Source organism: Pseudophryne corroboree, chromosome 2, assembly GCF_028390025.1.
Source record: "Pseudophryne corroboree isolate aPseCor3 chromosome 2, aPseCor3.hap2, whole genome shotgun sequence".
NCBI lineage: Eukaryota > Metazoa > Chordata > Amphibia > Anura > Myobatrachidae > Pseudophryne > Pseudophryne corroboree.
In genome coordinates this window covers 612,032,643-612,058,955 of record NC_086445.1, presented here as the reverse complement: position 1 = coordinate 612,058,955, position 26,313 = coordinate 612,032,643, and the positions used below count along the sequence as shown (strand labels likewise).

The 26,313-nt window shown below is 48.0% G+C and overlaps 1 protein-coding gene across 1 annotated transcript in view; it reads right to left on the bottom strand.

The window, feature by feature from the left end:
* Positions 1 to 26,313, bottom strand: part of LOC135039826 (platelet-activating factor acetylhydrolase 2, cytoplasmic-like) — a 142,342-nt gene that overhangs the window by 63,418 nt on the left and 52,611 nt on the right. Inside the window, exon 5 of the mRNA XM_063954761.1 lies at positions 19,634 to 19,769. Coding sequence (XP_063810831.1) covers positions 19,634 to 19,769 — 136 coding nt within the window. The remainder of the gene's footprint in view (positions 1 to 19,633; positions 19,770 to 26,313) is intronic.

Here is a 26,313-nt window from a genome sequence, read left to right as displayed (position 1 = left end):
TTTTTTTTTTTCAAATTGTCAACACGGGAATTTACTAAACACAAATCTTGGCAGTGTTGAGGCTAGTCGTATTGATTTTCACGTCAGAGGTCAGAAATACGAATGAATAGACCATCGGTCAAACGCGACTGTTATTTGATACAACTCGGTAATTTACTAAGAATTTGTATTCTCAATCACCGCCGACAATAGCCAAACACTGCCGGGAAAGCATAGAATTCATAAAAAAAATAGCTTAAAAATAGACCTGCTTTTTCCTGGCATGTTTGGATAGTCATGCACGACAGTGGCGTGCGGTGAGGTCAGTGGCTGGTGAGGCATGCCCATTACCACCACCACTATGGCCGCCGCCAGTGCCCGCTACTGTACTGCTGCCCATGCCAGCTGCCAGTGCCTGCTAAAGTCACCGCCCCCACAGCTAATTCCCCATCTGATACTGTCGCCAATGCCTGAGAAGTCTGGGGAGTAACAGCAGTCAGGGCCTGGGCAGCAGAGGTGCCCGAAGTTAAAGAGAGCAGTGGAGGGTCTGCCTGGAAGCAGGATTACAGCTGCAGGTCGGTTGATTGAGACAGCGGTAGTAATCGTCCCCTGCTCTTATACCCAGGCACACACGTAGTAATCACCCCCCCTCTCCTTATACCCCAGCACGTATGCAGCAATCACCCCCCCTCCCCTTGTACCCCGGCAGACACACAGTAATCACCCCCACCCCTTAAACCCCAGCACATATGCAGTATTCACTCTCCTCCCCCCCCGGCAAACACACAGTAATCACCCCCTCCCTTACACCCCAGCAAATATGCAGTAATGCCCCCACCCCTCCCCTCATACCCCAGCACACAAGTGCAGTAATCACCCCCCTTCCTCCGGCAGACCTACAGTAATCACCCCCCCCCCCCCCCCCTATACCCCAGCACATATGCACTGCAGTAATCTCCCCTCCCCCCGGCAGACTTACAGTAATCACCCCCTCCCCTTATACCCTGGCACATATGCAGTAATCAGCAGCGCCCCCCCCCCCCTTATACCTCGGCACATATGCACTGCAGTAATCACCACCCCCCTGCAGACACACAGTAATCACCCCCCCTCCCTTAACCCCTTATATCCCGGCACAGTGCGCAAATCTCCGTGCTGAGCGCTGCTGTGTACTGACCATGGGCTGCTCTGCTATCTGAAACACAGAGCGCACGGCAGCCCATGGTCAGTACACGGCAGCGCTCAGCACAGACTCTGGGAGATGGCGGGTTATACACACCATCCGGCTGGCAGCGCTGCTGACAGCGGGGACAGTCACTGACCTGTGGAGGGGCGAGCGCATAGTTCACAAGACGAGGATGGTGGAGGCTCGAGTATGTCGGGCTGCGGCGCCCCCCGTACCTGGAGTAATGTCAGTGAGAGCGGCTACCCCCGTTACCGGCAATCAGTGAGAGGTGAGCAGGGGAACAGGTGCACTGGTGCAGGGGCCTCTCTCGGGGAGGAGAGTGGGCTGGACCCCAGGGATAGCTGTGATTCTGGTGCCCAATCATATATGCCTCAGTGACAGGGGCATGCTTTCATATGGGCTGAAAGCACGCCCCTGTCACTGAGGCACATATACTAGTGCCGCTTACCCCGCTTTTTAAAATGGGCTTTTTACTGCCCGTTGCTTAGCCCCGCCTCCCGCTTCCTACCCTTTATTATTGTCCGCGGGAGGCACCACTCTGGGTGCCTCCAAAAGTTATTTAAGCATGTTTTTAAATTGTAAAAATGATTATAATAATATAAAACATATACTTATGACACAGAATGTGTCTTAAGTATCTTTATATTAATGTAATCATTAATGACAGGGGAGGCACTGCCTCCCCTGCCTCCCCTGACTGCACGTCCCTGATGCACGAATCAGTGAGATCCGTGCATGCTTATCTATGGGATAGGGTCTGTTTGGCTTAAAAATGTAAAAAAAAATTGTGCGGGGTCCTCCCTCCTAAGCATAACCAGCCTTGGGCTCTTTGAGCTGGTCCTGATTGAAAATATACAGGGGAACAAATGACTGGGGTCCCCCCATATTTATACAACCAGCACCGGGCTCTGCGTCCAGTCCTGGTTAAAAAAATACGGGGGACAAAAGATGTAGGGGTCCCCCGTATTTTTTAAACCAGCACTGGGCCATGGCATTACCCCCCCCAACTAGTCACCCCTGGCCAGGGTTCCCTGGAAGAGTGGGGACCCCTTAAATCAAGGGGTCTCCCCCTCCAGGAACCCAAGGGCCAGGGGTAAAGCCCGAGGCTGTCCCTGGCACTCTTGGGCGGTGGGTGCCAGGCTGATAGCCTTTATTTGTGTAAAAAGAGAATATTGTTTTTTGTCATAGAACTACAAGTCCCAGCAAGCCTCCCCCGCAAGCTGGTACTTGGAGAACCACAAGTACCAGCATGCGGGGAAATTACAAGAGCGCTGGGCATGCCCCCTTAGTGACGAAAACGGGGGGCATGGCTCGCGATTGAGGCACTCCTGTGAAGCCACTCCCCCTTTTCTGCAATCCACGCCCCCTTTGAAAAAACGGGTGCGGCTTCGCCGCACAGATGTCCCTCTTCCCCTGCAAGCAATGTTGGGAGGTATGCATTCTATAAAATTATACATCGCAGTTGATTGGTTGCCATGGGCAACTACTCCACACTTTTTACTGCTTAATGAAGAGACCCCAATGGCTGCAAAGCAGCTGAGCTTGTTTCCTACTTTTAAATTGCTACATAGCTTATCTTCTTATCATCTGATAACAAGTCAAAGGGGGAAATGTAATAAGGTGTGAGAATCAAAAAGTGAGAGATTTTGGTAAAATGCTCCTGTTTATTTAAAGTGGAATCATTAACATGGCAAAATCAACATGGTCACGGCTCCGTAGACGTGCAGGCAAATATGGACGATCTCGTCCATATTGGCCTGCATGCACAGCCGACATGGCACCAGCGATGAACGAGCGCGGGGCCGCGCATCGTTCATCGCTGGTGCCTCCACACTGCACGATATGAACGTTATCTCGTTCATTAATGAACGAGATCGTTCATATCGTGCAGTGATGTCGGCCAGTGTGTAGGGCCCTTTAGATTTGGGTAGGGTGTGTTCATACTCAAATCTAAATTGCCGTGTAAAAATAAAGCAGTCAGTATTAACCCTGCACAGAAACAATATAACCCACCCAAATCTAATGGGCCCTACACACTTACAGGTCTCAGTGCATGATAGGAACGTTACTGAACTCGTTCATATCGTGCAGTGTGTAGGCACCAAGGATTAACGATGCGCGGCCCCGCGCTCGTTAATCGTTGGTGCCGAGTTGCTTATGCATGCAGGCCAATAAGGACGAGATTGTCCATATTAACATGCACTGCTATGGAGCCTGGTGACGGGGGGGGGGGGGAGTGAAGAAACTTCACTCCCCCTGTCACCTCCCTCCCGCCGCCGGGTCGCCTGTCGGCTGTATCCGCCGTCGAACAGATCAGCGACGGATCGCTGAGTGGGTAGGGCCCATAACTCTCCCTGCAAATGTTATATCTGCCACACCTGCAGTGCACATGGGCCCTCATTCCGAGTTGTTCGCTCGGTAAAAATCTTCGCATCGCAGCGATTTTCCGCTTAATGCGCATGCGCAATGTCCGCACTGCGACTGTGCCAGGTAAATTTGCTATGCACTTAGTAATTTTACTCAAGGCTTTTTCATCGTTCTGGCGATTGTAATGTGATTGACAGGAAATGGGTGTTACTGGGCGGAAACAGGCCGTTTTATGGGCGTGTGGGAAAAAACGCTACCGTTTCCAGAAAAAACGCAGGAGTGGCCGGAGAAACGGAGGAGTGTCTGGGCGAACGCTGGGTGTGTTTGTGACGTCAAACCAGGAACGACAAGCACTGAACTGATCGCAGATGCCGAGTAAGTCTGGAGCTACTCAGAAACTGCTACGAGGTGTGTAATCGCAATATTGCGATTACTTCGTTCGCAATTTTAAGATGCTAAGATTCACTCCCAGTAGGCGGCGGCTTAGCGTGAGCAACTCTGCTAAAATCGCCTTGCGAGCGAACAACTCGGAATGACCTCCATGGTTTTGCCCAACTGCTAACAAATTTGCTGCTGCGATAATATCTGAATTACCCCCTTAATTCACTAAGGTTTTTGCCCATTTAGGTTTAGCTTGAATCACAATGAAGCTCAACAGGAGATTGTTAGAAGAGCAAAGAAGGTTACGGAGACTAAAGTTTTCTGGTCAGCAGGAACCATGAGGTTGGCTGCATCTGCATTAGCCAATCTGTACTACAAAGGCTGCTGTGGCATACTTACCGACATTCTGGCTACTCTCTGCGGGAGAGAGAAGCCAGGTCGGCTCAACAGGTGGGTCGGGGAGCACAGACGAATCGAGGGGGTGGGCCGGGGGCGGAGCAAGGGTGGGGTGGGGGCGTGGTTACGGTGATGGCTCCTTTAAGCCACGCCCCCTGCTCGGTAATGTCACGATCACCGGCATTACAATGCAGGGGGCGTGGCTATGATGACGCGATTCAGCAAGAATCGCGTCATCGTCTGCCCGGACCGCCCACTTTACACACAAAGTGGGCGGACGGGCAGGGGGGACCCATCAAATCGGGAGACTTGCCTGCTCTTCCGGGGTGCCGGGAGGGTCACCCGATTTTCGGGAGCCTCCCGGCCATTCCGGGAGAGTAGGCAAGTATGTGCTGTGGTACTTTGTATCTGGCACAACAGAAAAAAGGAATACCCTACAACCTGTTGTATGCAGATGGCAGAGAGAGAAAACTCTACTTGAGCTGACATGAGCTACAGTGGTGATCATTGGGGATGTGACATTTTGAGACTTTTGCAATGAAAGTACTAGAGATGAGCGGGTTCGGTTTCTCTGAATCCGAACCCGCCAGAACTTCATGTTTTTTTTCACGGGTCCGAGCGACTCGGATCTTCCCGCCTTGCTCGGTTAACCCGAGCGCGCCCGAACGTCATCATGACGCTGTCGGATTCTCGCGAGGCTCGGATTCTATCGCGAGACTCGGATTCTATATAAGGAGCCGCGCGTCGCCGCCATTTTCACACGTGCATTGAGATTGATAGGGAGAGGACGTGGCTGGCGTCCTCTCCGTTTAGAATAGATTAGAGAGACACTTGATTTACTAATTTTGGGGAGCATTAGGAGTACTCAGTACAGTGCAGAGTTTTGCTGATAGTGACCACCAGTTTTATTTATAATCCGTTCTCTGCCTGAAAAAAGCGATACACAGCACACAGTGACTCAGTCACATACCATATCTGTGTGCACTGCTCAGGCTCAGGCCAGTGTGCTGCATCATCTATTATCTATATATAATATTATATATATCTGTCTGACTGCTCAGCTCACACAGCTTATAATTGTGGGGGAGACTGGGGAGCACTACTGCAGTGCCAGTTATAGGTTATAGCAGGAGCCAGGAGTACATAATATTATATTAAAATTAAACAGTGCACACTTTTGCTGCAGGAGTGCCACTGCCAGTGTGACTAGTGACCAGTGACCTGACCACCAGTATATATAATATTAGTAGTATACTATCTCTTTATCAACCAGTCTATATTAGCAGCAGACACAGTACAGTGCGGTAGTTCACGGCTGTGGCTACCTCTGTGTCGGCACTCGGCAGCCTGTCCATAATTGTATATACCACCTAACCGTGGTTTTTTTTTCTTTCTTTATACATACATACTAGTTACGAGTATACTATCTCTTTATCAACCAGTCTATATATTAGCAGCAGACACAGTACAGTGCGGTAGTTCACGGCTGTGGCTACCTCTGTGTCGGCACTCGGCAGCCCGTCCATAATTGTATATACCACCTAACCGTGGTTTTTTTTTCTTTCTTTATACATACATACTAGTTACGAGTATACTATCTCTTTATCAACCAGTCTATATATTAGCAGCAGACACAGTACAGTGCGGTAGTTCACGGCTGTGGCTACCTCTGTGTCGGCACTCGGCAGCCCGTCCATAATTGTATATACCACCTAACCGTGGTTTTTTTTTCTTTCTTTATACATACATACTAGTTACGAGTATACTATCTCTTTATCAACCAGTCTATATATTAGCAGCAGACACAGTACAGTGCGGTAGTTCACGGCTGTGGCTACCTCTGTGTCGGCACTCGGCAGCCCGTCCATAATTGTATATACCACCTAACCGTGGTTTTTTTTTCTTTCTTTATACATACATACTAGTTACGAGTATACTATCTCTTTATCAACCAGTCTATATATTAGCAGCAGACACAGTACAGTGCGGTAGTTCACGGCTGTGGCTACCTCTGTGTCGGCACTCGGCAGCCCGTCCATAATTGTATACTAGTATCCAATCCATCCATCTCCATTGTTTACCTGAGGTGCCTTTTAGTTGTGCCTATTAAAATATGGAGAACAAAAATGTTGAGGTTCCAAAATTAGGGAAAGATCAAGATCCACTTCCACCTCGTGCTGAAGCTGCTGCCACTAGTCATGGCCGAGACGATGAAATGCCAGCAACGTCGTCTGCCAAGGCCGATGCCCAATGTCATAGTACAGAGCATGTCAAATCCAAAACACCAAATATCAGTAAAAAAAGGACTCCAAAACCTAAAATAAAATTGTCGGAGGAGAAGCGTAAACTTGCCAATATGCCATTTACCACACGGAGTGGCAAGGAACGGCGGAGGCCCTGGCCTATGTTCATGGCTAGTGGTTCAGCTTCACATGAGGATGGAAGCACTCAGCCTCTCGCTAGAAAAATGAAAAGACTCAAGCTGGCAAAAGCAGCACAGCAAAGAACTGTGCATTCTTCGAAATCCCAAATCCACAAGGAGAGTCCAATTGTGTCGGTTGCGATGCCTGACCTTCCCAACACTGGACGTGAAGAGCATGCGCCTTCCACCATTTGCACGCCCCCTGCAAGTGCTGGAAGGAGCACCCGCAGTCCAGTTCCTGATAGTCAGATTGAAGATGTCAGTGTTGAAGTACACCAGGATGAGGAGGATATGGGTGTTGCTGGCGCTGGGGAGGAAATTGACCAGGAGGATTCTGATGGTGAGGTGGTTTGTTTAAGTCAGGCACCCGGGGAGACACCTGTTGTCCGTGGGAGGAATATGGCCGTTGACATGCCAGGTGAAAATACCAAAAAAATCAGCTCTTCGGTGTGGAGGTATTTCACCAGAAATGCGGACAACAGGTGTCAAGCCGTGTGTTCCCTTTGTCAAGCTGTAATAAGTAGGGGTAAGGACGTTAACCACCTCGGAACATCCTCCCTTATACGTCACCTGCAGCGCATTCATAATAAGTCAGTGACAAGTTCAAAAACTTTGGGTGACAGCGGAAGCAGTCCACTGACCAGTAAATCCCTTCCTCTTGTAACCAAGCTCACGCAAACCACCCCACCAACTCCCTCAGTGTCAATTTCCTCCTTCCCCAGGAATGCCAATAGTCCTGCAGGCCATGTCACTGGCAATTCTGACGAGTCCTCTCCTGCCTGGGATTCCTCCGATGCATCCTTGCGTGTAACGCCTACTGCTGCTGGCGCTGCTGTTGTTGCCGCTGGGAGTCGATGGTCATCCCAGAGGGGAAGTCGTAAGCCCACTTGTACTACTTCCAGTAAGCAATTGACTGTTCAACAGTCCTTTGCGAGGAAGATGAAATATCACAGCAGTCATCCTACTGCAAAGCGGATAACTGAGTCCTTGACAACTATGTTGGTGTTAGACGTGCGTCCGGTATCCGCCGTTAGTTCACAGGGAACTAGACAATTTATTGAGGCAGTGTGCCCCCGTTACCAAATACCATCTAGGTTCCACTTCTCTAGGCAGGCGATACCGAGAATGTACACGGACGTCAGAAAAAGACTCACCAGTGTCCTAAAAAATGCAGTTGTACCCAATGTCCACTTAACCACGGACATGTGGACAAGTGGAGCAGGGCAGGGTCAGGACTATATGACTGTGACAGCCCACTGGGTAGATGTATGGACTCCCGCCGCAAGAACAGCAGCGGCGGCACCAGTAGCAGCATCTCGCAAACGCCAACTCTTTCCTAGGCAGGCTACGCTTTGTATCACCGCTTTCCAGAATACGCACACAGCTGAAAACCTCTTACGGCAACTGAGGAAGATCATCGCGGAATGGCTTACCCCAATTGGACTCTCCTGTGGATTTGTGGCATCGGACAACGCCAGCAATATTGTGTGTGCATTAAATATGGGCAAATTCCAGCACGTCCCATGTTTTGCACATACCTTGAATTTGGTGGTGCAGAATTTTTTAAAAAACGACAGGGGCGTGCAAGAGATGCTGTCGGTGGCCAGAAAAATTGCGGGACACTTTCGGCGTACAGGCACCACGTACAGAAGACTGGAGCACCACCAAAAACTACTGAACCTGCCCTGCCATCATCTGAAGCAAGAAGTGGTAACGAGGTGGAATTCAACCCTCTATATGCTTCAGAGGTTGGAGGAGCAGCAAAAGGCCATTCAAGCCTATACAATTGAGCACGATATAGTAGGTGGAATGCACCTGTCTCAAGTGCAGTGGAGAATGATTTCAACGTTGTGCAAGGTTCTGATGCCCTTTGAACTTGCCACACGTGAAGTCAGTTCAGACACTGCCAGCCTGAGTCAGGTCATTCCCCTCATCAGGCTTTTGCAGAAGAAGCTGGAGGCATTGAAGAAGGAGCTAAAAGGGAGCGATTCCGCTAGGCATGTGGGACTTGTGGATGCAGCCCTTAATTCGCTTAACAAGGATTCACGGGTGGTCAATCTGTTGAAATCAGAGCACTACATTTTGGCCACCGTGCTCGATCCTAGATTTAAAGCCTACCTTGGATCTCTCTTTCCGGCAGACACAGGTCTGCTGGGGTTGAAAGACCTGCTGGTGACAAAATTGTCAAGTCAAGCGGAACGCGACCTGTCAACATCTCCTCCTTCACATTCTCCCGCAACTGGGGGTGCGAGGAAAAGGCTCAGAATTCCGAGCCCACCCGCTGGCGGTGATGCAGGGCAGTCTGGAGCGACTGCTGATGCTGACATCTGGTCCGGACTGAAGGACCTGACAACGATTACGGACATGTCGTCTACTGTCACTGCATATGATTCTCTCAACATTGATAGAATGGTGGAGGATTATATGAGTGACCGCATCCAAGTAGGCACGTCACACAGTCCGTACTTATACTGGCAGGAAAAAGAGGCAATTTGGAGGCCCTTGCACAAACTGGCTTTATTCTACCTAAGTTGCCCTCCCACAAGTGTGTACTCCGAAAGAGTGTTTAGTGCCGCCGCTCACCTTGTCAGCAATCGGCGTACGAGGTTACATCCAGAAAATGTGGAGAAGATGATGTTCATTAAAATGAATTATAATCAATTCCTCCGCGGAGACATTGACCAGCAGCAATTGCCTCCACAAAGTACACAGGGAGCTGAGATGGTGGATTCCAGTGGGGACGAATTGATAATCTGTGAGGAGGGGGATGTACACGGTGATATATCGGAGGGTGAAGATGAGGTGGACATCTTGCCTCTGTAGAGCCAGTTTGTGCAAGGAGAGATTAATTGCTTCTTTTTTGGGGGGGGTCCAAACCAACCCGTCATATCAGTCACAGTCGTGTGGCAGACCCTGTCACTGAAATGATGGGTTGGTTAAAGTGTGCATGTCCTGTTTTGTTTATACAACATAAGGGTGGGTGGGAGGGCCCAAGGACAATTCCATCTTGCACCTCTTTTTTCTTTTCTTTTTCTTTGCATCATGTGCTGATTGGGGAGGGTTTTTTGGAAGGGACATCCTGCGTGACACTGCAGTGCCACTCCTAGATGGGCCCGGTGTTTGTGTCGGCCACTAGGGTCGCTAATCTTACTCACACAGCTACCTCATTGTGCCTCTTTTTTTCTTTGCGTCATGTGCTGTTTGGGGAGGGTTTTTTGGAAGGGACATCCTGCGTGACACTGCAGTGCCACTCCTAGATGGGCCCGGTGTTTGTGTCGGCCACTAGGGTCGCTAATCTTACTCACACAGTCAGCTACCTCATTGCGCCTCTTTTTTTCTTTGCGTCATGTGCTGTTTGGGGAGGGTTTTTTGGAAGGGACATCCTGCGTGACACTGCAGTGCCACTCCTAGATGGGCCCGGTGTTTGTGTCGGCCACTAGGGTCGCTAATCTTACTCACACAGCTACCTCATTGTGCCTCTTTTTTTCTTTGCGTCATGTGCTGTTTGGGGAGGGTTTTTTGGAAGGGACATCCTGCGTGACACTGCAGTGCCACTCCTAGATGGGCCCGGTGTTTGTGTCGGCCACTAGGGTCGCTTATCTTACTCACACAGCGACCTCGGTGCAAATTTTAGGACTAAAAATAATATTGTGAGGTGTGAGGTATTCAGAATAGACTGAAAATGAGTGGAAATTATGGTTTTTGAGGTTAATAATACTTTGGGATCAAAATGACCCCCAAATTCTATGATTTAAGCTGTTTTTTAGTGTTTTTTGAAAAAAACACCCGAATCCAAAACACACCCGAATCCGACAAAAAAAATTCGGTGAGGTTTTGCCAAAACGCGTTCGAACCCAAAACACGGCCGCGGAACCGAACCCAAAACCAAAACACAAAACCCGAAAAATTTCAGGCGCTCATCTCTAGAAAGTACAGAACTAACATAGGGGGTAATTCCAAGTTGATCGCAGCAGGAATTTTGTTAGCAGTTGGGCAAAACCATGTGCACTGCAGGGGAGGCAGATTTAACATGTGCAGAGAGAGTTAGATTTGTGGTGTGTTCAATCTGCAATCTAATTTGCAGTGGAAAAATAAAGCAGCCAGTATTTACCCTGCACAGAAACAAAATAACCCACCCAAATCTAACTCTCTCTGCACATGTTATATCTGCCTCCCCTGCAGTGCACATGGTTTTGTCCAACTGCTAACAATATTTCTGCTGCGATCAACTTGGAATTACCCCCATAGTAACATAATGAGGTTGAAAAAAGACAAATTGTCCATCGAGTTCAACCTTTATTTTTGATCCTATACTATTCTCTATATAACCATAGATTGGTTCCGGTATGAAAGATAGTGTCTAGTTAGACAGTCAATAGATAGACACCATATGTTAGACAGACATTAGGTCGACAGGGTCAAAAGGTCGACATGAAAAAGGTCGACATGAAAAAGGTCGACAGGTCAAAAGGTCGAAATGAAAATGGTCGACATGAAAAAAGGTAGACACCAGGTTTTTTGCATTTTTGTGGTTTGTGTGGATAGTTTTGTCATCTGGGACCCCCAATTGTAGAAAGGCATACGCTCGCCACGCTTCGGGCACGGTGGCTCGCTGCGCTCACCACAAGGTTTATAACCGACTCTATGCCGACATGGATAGAGAAAGTATGAAATAGTCCAAAAACATATTACATAAAAAAAAAAAAAAAAAAATTGTCTATCTTTTTTTATGTCGACCATTTTCATGTCGACCTTTTGACCATGTCAACCTTTTGACCTGTCGACCTTTTGTACTGTCTACCTTTTTCATGTTGACCTTTTGACCCCGTCAACCTTTTGACCCTGTCGACCTAATGTCTGTCTAACATAGTGTCTATCTATTGACTGTCTAACTAGACACTGTCTATCTATCAAACGCAGGGCCGGATTAAGCCTTCAGGGGGCCTGGGGTACTTTAGATAGGGGGGCCCTCTTATCAAAACTACCCCCCCCCCCCCTCCCCTGGTTATGTCCATTGTGTGTGTGTGCCTGCTCCTCCCGCTACAGCGATTTGCTGTACCCACATCCAGAGCCAGATTTAGACCATCAGTGTAGGTCCCCCCTCCCTCAACTGCATGCAATTTCACACACACACACACACACACACACACACACACACACACACACACACACACACACACACACACACACACACACACACAGCCCCCATAGCTGCACACACACTGCCTTACTGACATGGACACCTCTGACAGATACCACTTACTGACATGTCACAGACACATCTTACTGATACAAACACTGACACACACACACACACACACACACACACACACACACACACACTTAATGACACAGACACCGCTTACTGACACAAACACACTTACTGACAGACACCCTTACTGACACAGACAAACACTTACACCTTACTTACACACCACTTATTGGCATATGCATACTGAGAGCCACCCCTTAGTTATACAGATACAAGTTACTGATACAAACATTTACTGACACAAACACTTACTGAAATACACACTTATGGACACAGATTCCACTTACTGACAGATATACCTTACTGACACTATTTACTGGCACATTATTTATCATACATATTTACAGACACACCTTACTGACACAGAGAAAACCTACTAACACAGATACCCCTTACTCACACACACAACACACTTATTCACAGATACGACTGACTGACTGACTCTGACAGTCTGACATAGACACCACTTATTGACTGATACCTCTTACTGACACACAAACCTACTGACATGCACACACTAACACACTTACTGACACAAATACACACACTGACACAAACACACTTACTAACATACACACTTCATGGCATACATTCACACAGAAGATGCCTTCATGATATATTCCCCCCCAGCCCACTGCTGCACAGTGCACACTGAAACACATGCTACTGGTATCACTGTGTGGGATTGGCACTCCCCTTTTCAAAGTCCAGATTTCTTTACTTGTTTGACCTCTGCCACTTTTAATCAGCTGCAGTCAGAGCATACTTGCCTACTTTTGAAAACTAGTTTCAGGGAAATTCCAGGTGGTAGCAGAATGGCGTGCCGTTGCGGGGGCGTGTCATGCTCCGCTCAACGGATGTGCCTAGCTCCACCTATGGGTGTATTTATTGCCACTCAGGGGTGTGTCCTAGTACTTAAAGCAGCAATAAAAATTAAAAAAAAGTATATAGGTGCACTCTATAGTAATGTACCGTGTACATTTGTTAGTAGATACACACAAGTAGAAAATCTATATACACTGGTGCGGGATTGTGTGTTTGTATACACACACCCAGACATACTCTCACTCTATATGTATGTATGTATGTATGTATGTATGTATGTATGTATGTATGTATATATATATATATATATATATATATATATATATATATACCGTATATACTATAAAGTTTGAAAATTTACTGTTCTATCCTTCTAATATATTTTGCTCTGCCACCACATTACAGAATGAGGGGATCCTTCGTGGGTCACACCTGGAGGGAACAGTAGTATATGCTCCTGGGTTACTCTAGAGAGAACAGTAGTGTATTCGACTGGATTACAGAGGAGCGAACAGTAGTAGTGTATGTGCCTTGGTGTGTGCTGATTCTGGGAAGACCAAGTAGCTCCCCCGTGGCTGCATCCCGGGGTCTGCACTAGCACCAAAGTGCATACAGTATATGAATGCCTAAGAGTGCGCTCAAACAAAGCAGCCAGGCAAGTTCTATATTATATACAAAGGTTCCCTCACACCTACACCAAATCACATGCAAAGAATTGAATAAGTTAACTAGCGCTACTGCATATGATGGTCATGCAGGAGTTGTCGTCTCTTATTACACTCTCCTTTCTTAATATTGGGCTCGTCCTTAATTACCCAGTGGAGAGAAGGTAACAATGCAAATATAGTGAAGTACTATTTAATACATTAAAATGTAATTAACATCACATTAAACACATAAAAACTTCACACAACAGGCAAATGATCCCAAGTGGTTAAACTTGTGACAATTACCGAATGTAATGTGAACTGTCAGAAGGCAGTACAAAGAGCGCTTCACTCAGTAAAAAGTCCCGGGTGCACAGCTGATGCGGGCTCAGTTGTTGAATACCCGAACTCGTATAAGTCACTCCACCTGGTTTCCTCTGCTACAGGCCAACGCGTTTATACCCCATGCTGGGGTCTTTTTCAAGGTCCAGAAATGTGTGGTAAATCAATCTCAAGTTTCCTAGTACATACCCCTAATCTACCAATCTGGTGCCGCTGTGAACACCTGATCTCTATATATATATATATATATATATATATATATATATATATAAAAAATATATATACTAATATAATAGTCCCATGATCCTCTGCTGCGCACAGCGTGCTTCCCTATCACTATAGATCGCTATGGAAACAGCAAGGATATGTCACTTCCGGTGGGTCAACAAAAAGATGTTTAAGCTGTTGTTTAGGGATTGGGTAAGTCTGATCCGTCACTTCCGGCTAGTAGTCAAGGTGACATACATCACCTTGAAGACTAGCTGGAAGTGACGGCTGCCCACAGTAGTATTGCCTCTTATAGACATAATGCCCCCAGTAGTAGTGCCCCTTATACACATAACGCCCACAGTAGTAGCGCTGCTTATACATATAACGCCACAGTAGTAGTGGCACTTATACATAATGCCCACATAGACATAATGTGCCCACTAGTAGCCCCCAGTAGTAGCACCACTTATACAAATAATGCCCCAGTAGCATCGCCACTTATACACATAATGACCCCAGTAGTATCGCCGCTTTTACACATAATGCCTCCAGTAGTATCACCGATTATACACATAACGTCCATAGTAGTGCCACTTATACATAACACCCACAGTAGTAGCGCCACTTATACACATAACGCCCATAGTAGTAGTGCCGCTTATACACAGAACGCCCACAGTAGTAGCGCCTGTTATACTCGCAAAGGCCCTCATTCAGACCTGATCGCACGCTAGCTTTTTTTGCAGCACTGCAATCATGTCAGAACTGCGCTTGCGTAGGCACCGCAATGTGTAGGCACGGGTACAAAGTGGATCGTTGCTGTGTGATGGGTTTTACGAAGAATCCATTCGCACAGCCGATCGCAAGGTGATTGACAGGAAGAAGGCGTTTGTGGGTGTCAACTGACCGTTTTCTGGGAGTGGTTGGAAAAATGCAGGCGTTCCCAAGCGTTTGCAGGGCGGGTGTCTGACGTCAGTTCCGGGCCCGGACAGGCTGAAGAGATCACAGAGGCTGAGTAAGTTCTGAGCAACTCTGTACAGCTCGGCTGCACATGCGATTGCACAGCTAAAATACACTCCCCTGTAGGCGGCGACTATCTGATCGAAGCGCTGCAAAAAACTGCTAGCGAGCGATCAGGCCTGAATGAGGGCCAATGCCCCTCATTCAGACCTGGTCGTACGCCGGCGTTTTTTTGCACTGCTGCGACCAGGATTTCGCCACCTACAGGGGAGGGGGTTAGGGCTGTGCAGGGGTGCGATCGGCTGTGCAGTGAGCTGCACAAACCGTTTGTGCAGTCTCTGCACAGCCCAGGACTTACTCAGCCACTGCGACGATCCGAGCCGGTGGTGACGTCAGGAGTCCTCCTCCTGAATGATTGGGCACGCCTATGTTTTTCCGGACACTCCCAGAAAACTGTGAGCTGCCACCCACGACCGCCTTCTTCCTGTCAATCTTCTTTGTGATCGCCAGTGCGATAGCTTTCTTAAGTTTTGTTGCTGCCCGGCGATCCCCGACACGCCCGTGCATTGCGGTGCATGCGCTGTTCAGACCCGATCGCACGGCTGTGAAAAAAGGCAGTGTGCGATCGGGTCTGAATGAGGCCCAATGTTGCTAGTAGTAGGACTCCCCGAAGTGAAAACTGATAGAAGCCTACCCCTGCATTGCTGTGTTTGCTGAGCACATTGTGCCAGCCCTGCCTACAGTGCTCCATCCTGTGTCAGGGATGTCAGGTTTAAAGGACACAAATCACGGAGCTGGGTTTAATTCAGACCAAACACTGTAATTTTAATAGAAAAATACTGGGCACATATAATGACAATATGATGATGCTTTCTAGAGATGTCTTATTGGCGGCTGAGCATTAAAAATGTGACCACACAGTGCTCTTACCTGTACGAGCTCTGTGCTGGTTCCAACCCTCACAATTTGGGTGGAGGGGAGGGGGGATCGCGGGTCGTGGGAGGGGCGGGGCCTGTGAAAGGGGCGGGGCCTCGGCTTCTGGATGGTGCAGCAGCTGTATCTGTCCTGAGTGGGGAGGTGAGCGAGGGGGGAGGTGAGGGCGCAGAGACCTGGCCATAACGAACGGCACTGCTGTTCTCCAACAGCTGATAGTTGTGCAGCAGGGAGAGCAACTCTCCGACACGGTGCCTCCCTGCATTGCTTACCCCGCACCCCCTTCGGGCCTCACAGCTGTGGCAGGGTGCAGTCTCTGTCTGCAGCTCCTGTCCCGCACTGAGGCAGGCTGCAGTGAAGAAGAGCCTCCACGCACACTGCATCTGCAGAGCAGTCACCAATAGCGGCAATAACTGCAGGGCACGCCCCCCGGCAATCTCTGGACTTGCGCATGCGCAGTTCAGATTGTCAGAGGGACCCATAATAACCGGGAGGAGAAGCTGGGTTTGCGGGGCAGCGGGAGGCTCAATCAAAAAGCGTGAGCCTCCCGCTGAATGCGGGAGGGTAGGCAAGCCTGAGTCAGAGGTCTGTTCAGTCTCTGCTTCAATCCGCTTGGTCCATCTCTCTGAAGAGACGCTGGGAGGAGGTGTGGTCTGCTACTGGCTGCTACTGCTGTACACTGTACAGTAGCTGCGTAACCCTTCGTGCTGCCACTCAGCGACGCAGCGTGACTTCAGTGTGCAAGACAGCAGGGGGCGGTTGTGTCAGAGGCAGAACAGCTCTAGCCAGGGGGCCCCCTAAGATTAGATGGCCTGGGGTACTGACCCCCTGTGACCCCCCCCCCCCTTAATCTGGCTCTGATCAAACGGATACCCCATAAATTCACCCATAGTTTTTCTAAAATGCATTCATTTTAGATGCTATACCCATGGATATCTTTTTCAGTTAGAAATTTATCTAACCCGTTTTTACACTTATTGACCGAGTCTGCCATTACTACCTTCTCTGGCAAAGAATTCCAGATCCTTACTGCCCTTACTGTGAAGAACCCCCTCCTTCGCTGGGTAAAAAACCTCCTCTCCTCTAACCTCAGAAGGTGTCCACGTGTCCTGTTTAGAGATATCTCAATAAACAGATCTCCTGTTCGCTCCATGTATTGTCCCTCTATATATTTATGAATACTGTATTTATAATGTCTCCTCTTAGACGCCTTTTTTCAAGTGTAAACATATTTAACCTAGTAAGCCTCTCCTCATTTTCCAGTGCCTCTAACCACTTTATCAACTTTGTAGCTCGCCTCTGAACCCTATCAAACTCTAAGATATCTTTTTCATACTGTGGTGACCAGAACTGTACACAATATTCAAGATGTGGCCGTACCAATGATTTATATAACGGTAGGATTACACTTTCATCCCTTGTCTCAATTCCCAATTTTATGCATTCTAGTACCTTATTTGCCATTATTGCTGCAGTTTGACATTTGGTACTGTTGTTAAGTTTACTAGGTAATCCGTGATAATTACTCACATGGATAATGCACCTGATTCAGAGGTTTACTGTACACATTTAAATTTGTGCATGTGTCCTCAACGCACTAAACATGCATCGCAATGGTTACTAATGGATGTGATTAGGAGCTGGCTTTTATTGGTGGGCATGTTGGATTCAGGGACTGCGTTAGAAGACACAGTTCCACTGACACGGTGGCCATGTACCGTCAGACATTCTGAGCAACTATAGGGCTTCTCTAATGTCGGATGGTGCAGCCAATGTCCACTCGATGGTGAGACTATTTTGCGCACTGCAGCGGATTAGAGCCACAGCCGTTGGGCGTTTCAGTAGAAAGCCTATCTGCTATGGCATTAGCATTACTTTGCAGCAGTGGCTGCAACTTCTACTTCATTAGCGTACACATCTGAGCCAAATGTCATGATGGGGACATTTTTTGCTGGAGATTGAAGATGCACTCCTAGCAACCCATTCTTGCCCACAAATAGACGATAACGCTGGTCACTGAAAATAATGAGTGTCAAAAACTGCCACTAAGCACAAGTCCTAAGCCCAGCTTCCTCCACTGTGTGCTGCAGAGAGAGCCGGGGATGACATTCAGTCATCATAACACACTGTGACGCTGAAGTCCAAATAAATTTTCTTCCAGCAATACAGTATTTGACTCCCATGAAGAATAAGCGAGACACAGGCCCAGATTTACCAAGCCTTGGAGAGTGATACATTGCGTTGTGATAAAGTACCAATCAATCAGCTCCTAACTGTCATTTCTCAAATGTGACATGGCAATTTGGAGCTGATTGGCTGGTATTTTATCACCGAGCAATTTATCACTCTCCAAGGCTTGATAAATCTGGGCCATTGTTCCAATCTTGTCACACTTGGAGAATGTGTAAGAAGCTGTTTAGAATAAAATAATAAAACCATACTGAGATTAAACACTGGCCATTCTCAGAAGATGGGTTAAGTGGAAGAGGGGGGAACCTGAACTTGTCTAGGTATAGGACTTGACATCAGTATGGAGTGTGAGATACCATGCTTATATCTTTCAAATCTGTGAACATAACCACTTAACTGACGATTTTCGCCCCCCAAAACCACTCAGAAATTGTCGTTTTTTTTTTAATGAGTGAATTGGGTGAATTTAGCCATACCCAAAATGATTATAGTTAAAAAAAAAAATAAAAAAAAAAAGAAGAATTTTTTTTTTTTAAATTTAAAAAAATAAAATAATTTTTCTCAAACATCGGAACATCTGTCTGGAAGATCGGTAACATTGCAACGTTACTTTTTAATCCCAAGACAGCAGTCAGGTACACAGTGGGGGGGGGGGCTTGGGGGGGTTTGTTTTACACTTTCCCAGCGGCTGCCATTGTCTGCAGCCGCTGGGTGGGGGTCCTGCCGTTCCGACCGATCAACAGTGATCGGCAGCACGGCAACACTGAGGAGAGGGTGCAGGGAGGCAGAGGGACCTTCTAGTCCCTCTGAGGGCAGCAGTGGAGGGAAGTTTCTCTTCTCTGCAGCTGCTAACACTCTTTATCTTACTGGTCGCATCCTGTGTGACCAGGTCAGATAAAACACTTGCTGGTATGGTCGCATCTGACGCAACCATGCCAAGCAAGTGGTTAAAAGGGGGCTGACCACACTGCAAATTACACACAAAAATATCTCACCAGCATCTTTGTCCTAGTCACTTCAGTGCACAATCTCACTTGCTGAGCCTCAGTCTTCACTCCCACTTACACACTTGGTAGGGACTAATTGGTCTATTTACTAAGCCTTGGGCGGAGATAAAGTGGCTGGAGATAAAGTACCAGCCTATCGGCTCCTAACTGCCATTTTTCATGTTACAAAGCCTGTAATATAGCAGTTAGGAGCTGACGGGCTGGGACTTTATCTCCGTCCACTTTATCTCCACCCAAGGCTTAGTAAATAGATCCCTAAAGCTCAATGTCTTCCAGTTTTAGTGTCCATTGAGACTTCGTTATACACTAACAGACAATCCTCTTTGCGTGTGACTCTCAATCAGACCTAATATTTAACTGTTTGGTTAGAATATGCAGACAACAGATTTTGGTTGCTAATATACATTGTTCAGAAGTGGTTTAAGTAGTTTAGTTTATTAATACCTGGGTAAAATGAATCATTATGCAGGGCTGCTATACCACAGTAGACTGCAAAAAGGGAGTAGTTTGAGATACCTGATAGTTTCGGAGATAAAATTCTTTCATTCCTGGTTCCAGTTTCTTATATGGGATCCAGACCTCCTTCGGGGGTATGCCAGCCTCTCCTGAGGATACTTCTGAAAAATGGTACGTAGCACAGGCTGAGCCATCCCTGTGATATGATCATATTATACATTGTACAGGCCCCTCTTTGAGAAATAACATTGCATTTTAAGACATACCTAAAACTCAGCCTAGTCCTCATGCTAGCTTAACCTGAGACTGGAAATAAGAATACACCAAGGATGTTATTCTAGACCAGAGGTTCTCAAACTCGGTCCTCGGGAGCCCACACAGTGCATGTTTTGCAGGTAACCCAGCAGGTCCACAGGTGGAGCTAATTATTTCACTTGCGATTCTGTGAGGAGACCTGCAAAACATGCACTGTGTGGGCTCCCGAGGACCGAGTTTGAGAACCTCTGTTCTAGACAGAATAGGAATCCAACACTCTGCCTACCACACATACAGTACTTCGTATTAAATGGAGGAAAACTTGCAAGGAAATATGTATGGGCAAATGTCAGTCAGAAGGTGTGGATGATCAGCACTGGAGCTTGGCCACCTTCCTCCATGGGCCTGATTAAGGTTTCCAGATGCACTAAGCCATAGGTTCTCAAACTCGGTCCTCAGGACCCCACACAGTGCATGTTTTGCAGGTAACCCAGCAGGTGCACAGGTGTATTAATTACTCACTGACACATTTTAAAAGGTCCACAGGTGGAGCTAATTATTTCACTTGCGATTCTGTGAGGAGACCTGCAAAACATGCACTGTGTGGGGTCCTGAGGACCGAGTTTGAGAACCTGTGCACTAAGCTAATACACTTGTAGCACCCCCTGTAAAACTACTAATCAGAGTATGTGTGCTCAGGAAATCCCCATGCATGCTGCACATATGCAGATAATGAAGGTTATTCAACTGATAGTACTGACATGTTTGAGTTTGACATCTAATGGTGTTTATGGAGTTCATAGCAGAATTAGGCTTCTAGGAAATGCAAGAAGGACTCTAGATATAATTACATGCAGCTCTTTGGGCTACCCAGACTGTGTTGTAGTACAATGTACATAAATATAAGGTTTTCAGAGTAAGTTACATGGTCACATCGCTATAGCCAACTGGTGATCATTTTCTGAATCTTCCCTCAACACTGCCACTGGATAACTAACAAACTTCTTTAATCAAGCCGCATGGCTGCCGCCAACATGGAATGAATAAGGCTTTCATTTTACTCTCCAACTATGTGATGCCCCCACTCCATATTTGCCTACCTGACCCTCTCCATGAGGGAGAAAATGTTCTGTTCCTGGACTTTCCTGGTAATGTATGATTGACATCACCTGTGGTGAAACACCTTTCTTATCAATTAACTAGCTCACCACAGGTGATGGCAATCATACATTACCAGGAAAGTCCAGGAGCAGAGCATTTTCTCCCTTATGGAGAGGGTCAGGCAGGCAAGTATGCTTCCCCTCAAGTCCTGTCACCCTAGGCTGCAGCGTAATCAGTTTAAGGGTTGATTATGCACCACCCCGCCCATAAACTGGAGAAGGTCACTGACAACAGAGACCAGCTCAGAAATACTGGTAGATGACACTGAAAAGAGGAATGCATAGTATAAGAACATAAGTCAAAGTTCAAAAAAATATACTAACAACTAATTGGTAGAAATGTAGAAATAGTTAGAAATGTCTGATGCTTTAGTGGGCTATGTACTAAGACTTGGAGAGAGATAAAGTCATTTTTCCAACACAAACTATAACATGGTGGTTAGGAGCTAATTGACTGGTACTTTATCTCGGTCCACTTTATCTCTCTCCAAGGCTTAGTACATAGACCCCTAAAGCATCAGACATTTCTACCTTGGTGCAGAATTACAAAATGTCAGATTACATTGACAAAGCAAATATTGACGTCGCCTCGGCAGCGATGAGTAGCTCCCGGCCAGCACGAAAAACCTGCGCTGGCTGGGAGCTACTCCTGAAGTGCAAAAACATTGCCGCTGTGCAATGCTTTTGTACTTCTGCGGGGGTGGGCTACGATCAGGTATGAATTAGGCCCACACTCTCTCTCTCCCTAACACTCTCTCATCTCTCTCTCTACCTAACACTCCCGCTCCTCTCTCTCTCTTTCTCTCCCTAACACTCTCGCTCCTCTCTCTCTCTCTTTCTCTCCCTCCCTAACACTCTCTCATCTCTCTCTCTCACTTCTCTCCCTAACACTCTCGCTCCTCTCTCTCTCTTTCTCTCCCTAACACTCTCTCCCTAACACTCTCTCATCTCTCTCTCTCTCTCTCTCTCTCTCTCTCTCTCACTTCTCTCCCTAACACTCATGCTCCTCTCTCTCTCTTTCTCTCCCTAAGGGGCCCTACACACTCGGCGATGCGCCGCCGAGGTGCCCGACGGCCGATACGGCCGACGAGCAACCCGGCGGCGGGGGGGCAGTGACGGGGGGAGTGAAGTTTCTTCACTCCCCCCGTCACCCGGCTGCATTGAAGTGCAGGCAAATATGGACGAGATCGTCCATATTGGCCTGCATGCACAGCCGACGGGAGATCAGCGATGAACGAGCGCGGGGCCGCGCATCGTTCATCGCTGGAGTCTGCACACTGAAAGATATGAACGAGTTCTCGTTCATTTATGAACGAGATCGTTCATATCTTTCAGAATATCGGCATGTGTGTAGGGCCTATAACACACTCTCCCTCTCCACTCTCTCCCTAACACTCTCGCTGTCTCTCTTTCTCTCCCTAACACTCGCTCCTCTCTCTCTCTTTCGCTCCCTAACACTCTCTCTCCCCTCTCTCTCTCCCTAAAGGTGCATACACACGAGAGATTTTAACAATGAGAGATTTTGACTGAGCGATTTCTCTTGAACTTGCAGTGGGAGAATTTGACTAACTTTACCAGCGATTTTGACTAAGTGTGCAAGTGATTTTGGCTATGGGCGATTTTGGCTAACTCATTTAAATAGGGGGATGCTTTTACTTTTCCAGCGACCTAGTCGAAATTGACTTGCCTGGCGGGGACGCGCATCGCTATCGCTGGCTGTGTACACACAGAGTTATATGCACTGACTTTCTGAGCGATTTTGACTATATAGTCAAAATCGCTCAGCCATATCGCTCCATGTGTATAGACAGGCCCGGTTCTTGCCCTTGTGGCGCCCCGGACAAAAGTTAGGGGCGTGGCTTAATGTGGGGGCATGGTCAGTCACGCCCCCATTTGTAGCGCCGCTGAAAGGAAATAACAAAAACACAAAAACAAAGTATACTTACTATACCCCGCTCCTGATTCCAGAGCTGCAGACCTCCCCCCGGTGCCGCTCTTCTCCTCGGATCTATGGGAGAGAAGTCAGTCATGACGACTCCCCCATAGCACAGCATAGGCACTAGAGGTCAATTATGACCCCTAGCGTCTATGCTACAATGCTGTGCGGTGCGCGATGACGTCATCGCACATCGCACAGCAAAGGTCCTCTCCATGAAGGGAAACTAGACGCTTAGCGTCTGATTCCTTTCACAGCGGGGGGGACCAGCACCATGAAGGGAAACTAGACGCGTAGCGTCTGGTTCCTTTCTCACAGCGGGGGGAGGCACAGCGCGGGGGCACTGCTGGGGGGCACTTTGCACAGTGGCGGATCTTGCCATGGTGCGGCGCCCTCCGGATGGCGACGGCGCCCTCCGGAAGGCGGCGCCTCGGGCAAAAGTCCTGCTTGCCCGTGGCAAGATCCGCCACTGTGTATAGACCTTAACACTCTCTCTCCTCTCTCTCCCTAACAATGTCTCTTCACTCTCTCTCCCTAATACTGTCACTTCTATCTCTCTCCCTAACACTCTCTCTCCTCTCTCTCTCCCTAACACTCTCGCTCCTCTCTCTCTTTCTCTCCCTAACACTCTCTCTCTACCACTCTCTCTCGCTAACACTCTTGCTCCTATCTCTCTTTCTCTCCGTAACACTCTCTCTCTCTCTCCCTAACACTCTTGCTCTCTCTCTCCCCCTAACACTCTCCTCTCTCTCTCTCCTTAACACTCTCACTCCTATCTCTCTCTTTCTCTCCCCAACACTCTCTCTTCTCCTCTCTCTCTCTCTCCCTAACACTCTCTCTCCTCTCTTTCTCTCCCTAACACTCTTGCTCCTCTCTCTCTCACTCCCTAACACTCTCGCTCCTCTCTCTCTCTCTATCCCCTCAACACTCTTGCTCCTTTCTCTCTTTCTCTCCCTAACACTCTCACCCTAACACTTTCACTCTCTCTCTCTTCTTCTCCCTAACACTCTCTCTCCTCTCTCTCCCTAACACTCTCTCTCCTCTCTCTCTCCCTAACACTCTCGCTCCTCTCTCTTTCTCTCCCTAACACTCTCTCCTCTCTCTCTGTAACACTCTCTCTATCCCTAACACTCTCGCTTCTCTCTCTCTCCCTAACATTTTCTCTCCTCTCTCTGTCTCTCTCTCGCTCTCCAACACCCTCTTTCTCCTCTCTCTCTCTCTAACACTCTTCTCTCACTCTCTCTCCCTAACACTCTCTCTCCTCTCTCTCTCCCTAACACTCTCGCTCCTCTCTCTTTCTCTCCCTAACACTCTCTCCTCTCTCTCTGTAACACTCTCTCTATCCCTAACACTCTCGCTTCTCTCTCTCTCCCTAACATTTTCTCTCCTCTCTCTGTCTCTCTCTCGCTCTCCAACACCCTCTTTCTCCTCTCTCTCTCTCTAACACTCTTCTCTCACTCTCTCTCCCTAACACTCTCACTCCTCTCTCTCTTTCTCTCCCTAACACTCTCTCCTCTCTCTCTGTAACACTCTCTCTCCCTAACACTCTCGCTTCTCTCTCTCTCCCTAATATTTTCTCTCCTCTCTCTCTCCAACACCCTCTCTCCTCTCTCTCTCTCTCTCTCTCTCTCTAACACTCTCACTCTCTCTACCTAACACTCTCACTCTTCTCTCTCTTTCTCTCCCTAACACTCTCTCCTCTTGCGCCTCTCTCTCCTTGACACTGTCTCTCTCTACCAGACACTGGGGGTCATTCCGAGTTGATCGCTAGCTGCATTCGTTCGCTGTGCAGCGATGAGGTAAAAAAAGGCACTTCTGCGCATGCGTATGCGGTACAATGCGCACGCGCGACGTACTATTACAACGAACGATGTAGTTTCATACAGGGTCTAGCGAAGCTTTTCAGTTGCACTGCTGGCCGCAGAATGATTGACATGAAGTGGGCTTTTCTGGGTGTCAACTGACCGTTTTCAGGGAGTGTTCGGAAAAACGCAAGCGTGCCAACAAAAATGCAGGCGTGGCTGGGCGAACGCAGGGCGTGTTTGTGATGTCAAAACAGGAACTGAACAGTCTGAAGTGATCGAAAGCGCTGAGTAGGTCTGAAACTACTCTGAAACTGCACAAAATTATTTTGTAGCCGCTCTGCAATCCTTTCGTTCGCACTTCTGCTAAGCTAAAATACACTCCCAGAGGGCGGCGGCATAGCGTTTGCACGGCTGCTAAAAACTGCTAGCGAGCGCCAACTTGGAATGACCACCACTGTCCTCTCTCTTTCTTCCTGACACTTAGTCTCTCTCTCTCGCTCTTTCTTTCCCTGATACTCTCCCTCTCTCTTCCCACCCTCCCCACCGCGGTGCCACTGCCGCCTTCCAGTAGTACCGCCTCCTGCTCCCCAGTGGTCCCACCCCCAGGGGCACCAAATTAGGGTCTATCTTGCCCCCCCAGCCCATAAATGTTTTGACGCCCTGCCTGTTGCTGCAGTGTCTGTTAGACTTATGCTCACTTATGCTTTTTAAGCAACCTGTATTCTTGTAGGGCATGTGCGCGGTTTGAAAGGCAGGGGGTAGATGTAGTGTCACCAGACACATACAGTTCCAGTGCTAGGTTTAAAAGCAACCTAGGTGGTGGCCCTTCCCCCCATGGAAATGGCAAACCAATCACACTTAAATGTTATACACCTGGCACTTCTTATTGTAGCAGGGGGAATATGGGAGCTCAGTCTGAGGAAATGTGGCATTTGCTGTGATATCATAGGCAAGCGACACACTCCTAGTCTAACACAGACATGGGCAGGGATGTGATGAAGTCCATACTCTGATGTTTTTTTTTATAGGGGCTATCATATACAAGGCTAAAGCATACTTTGTACGTAACTCCCCTTTTAAAAAAATGTCCAAGTTCGGCCGGCATCCTGCACAGCCGTCAAACTCAGACTTCATTACATTCCGCACATGATAAGCTGTTGGCATACTCACAGGTGGGAATATGAGGGCATTAAAAATAATATACAGTACGAGTGACTTTATGCAATATTGCTGACAGTGACAGCAGCACATCCCTGCCCACTGACAGCAGCACATCCTTGCCTCACTGACAGCAACACATCCCTGCCTCACTGACAGCAACACATCCCTGCCTCATTGACAGCAGCACATCCCTGCCTCACTGACAACAGCACATCCCTGCCTCATTGACAGCAGCACATCCCTGCCTCACTGACAGCAGCACATCCCTGCCTCACTGACAGCAGCACATCCCTGCCTCACTGACAGCAGCACATCCCTGCCTCACTGACAGCAGCACATCCCTACCACACTGACAGCAGTACATCCCTGCCCACCGACAGCAGCACATCCCTGCTTCACTGATAGCAGCACATCCCTCTCTCA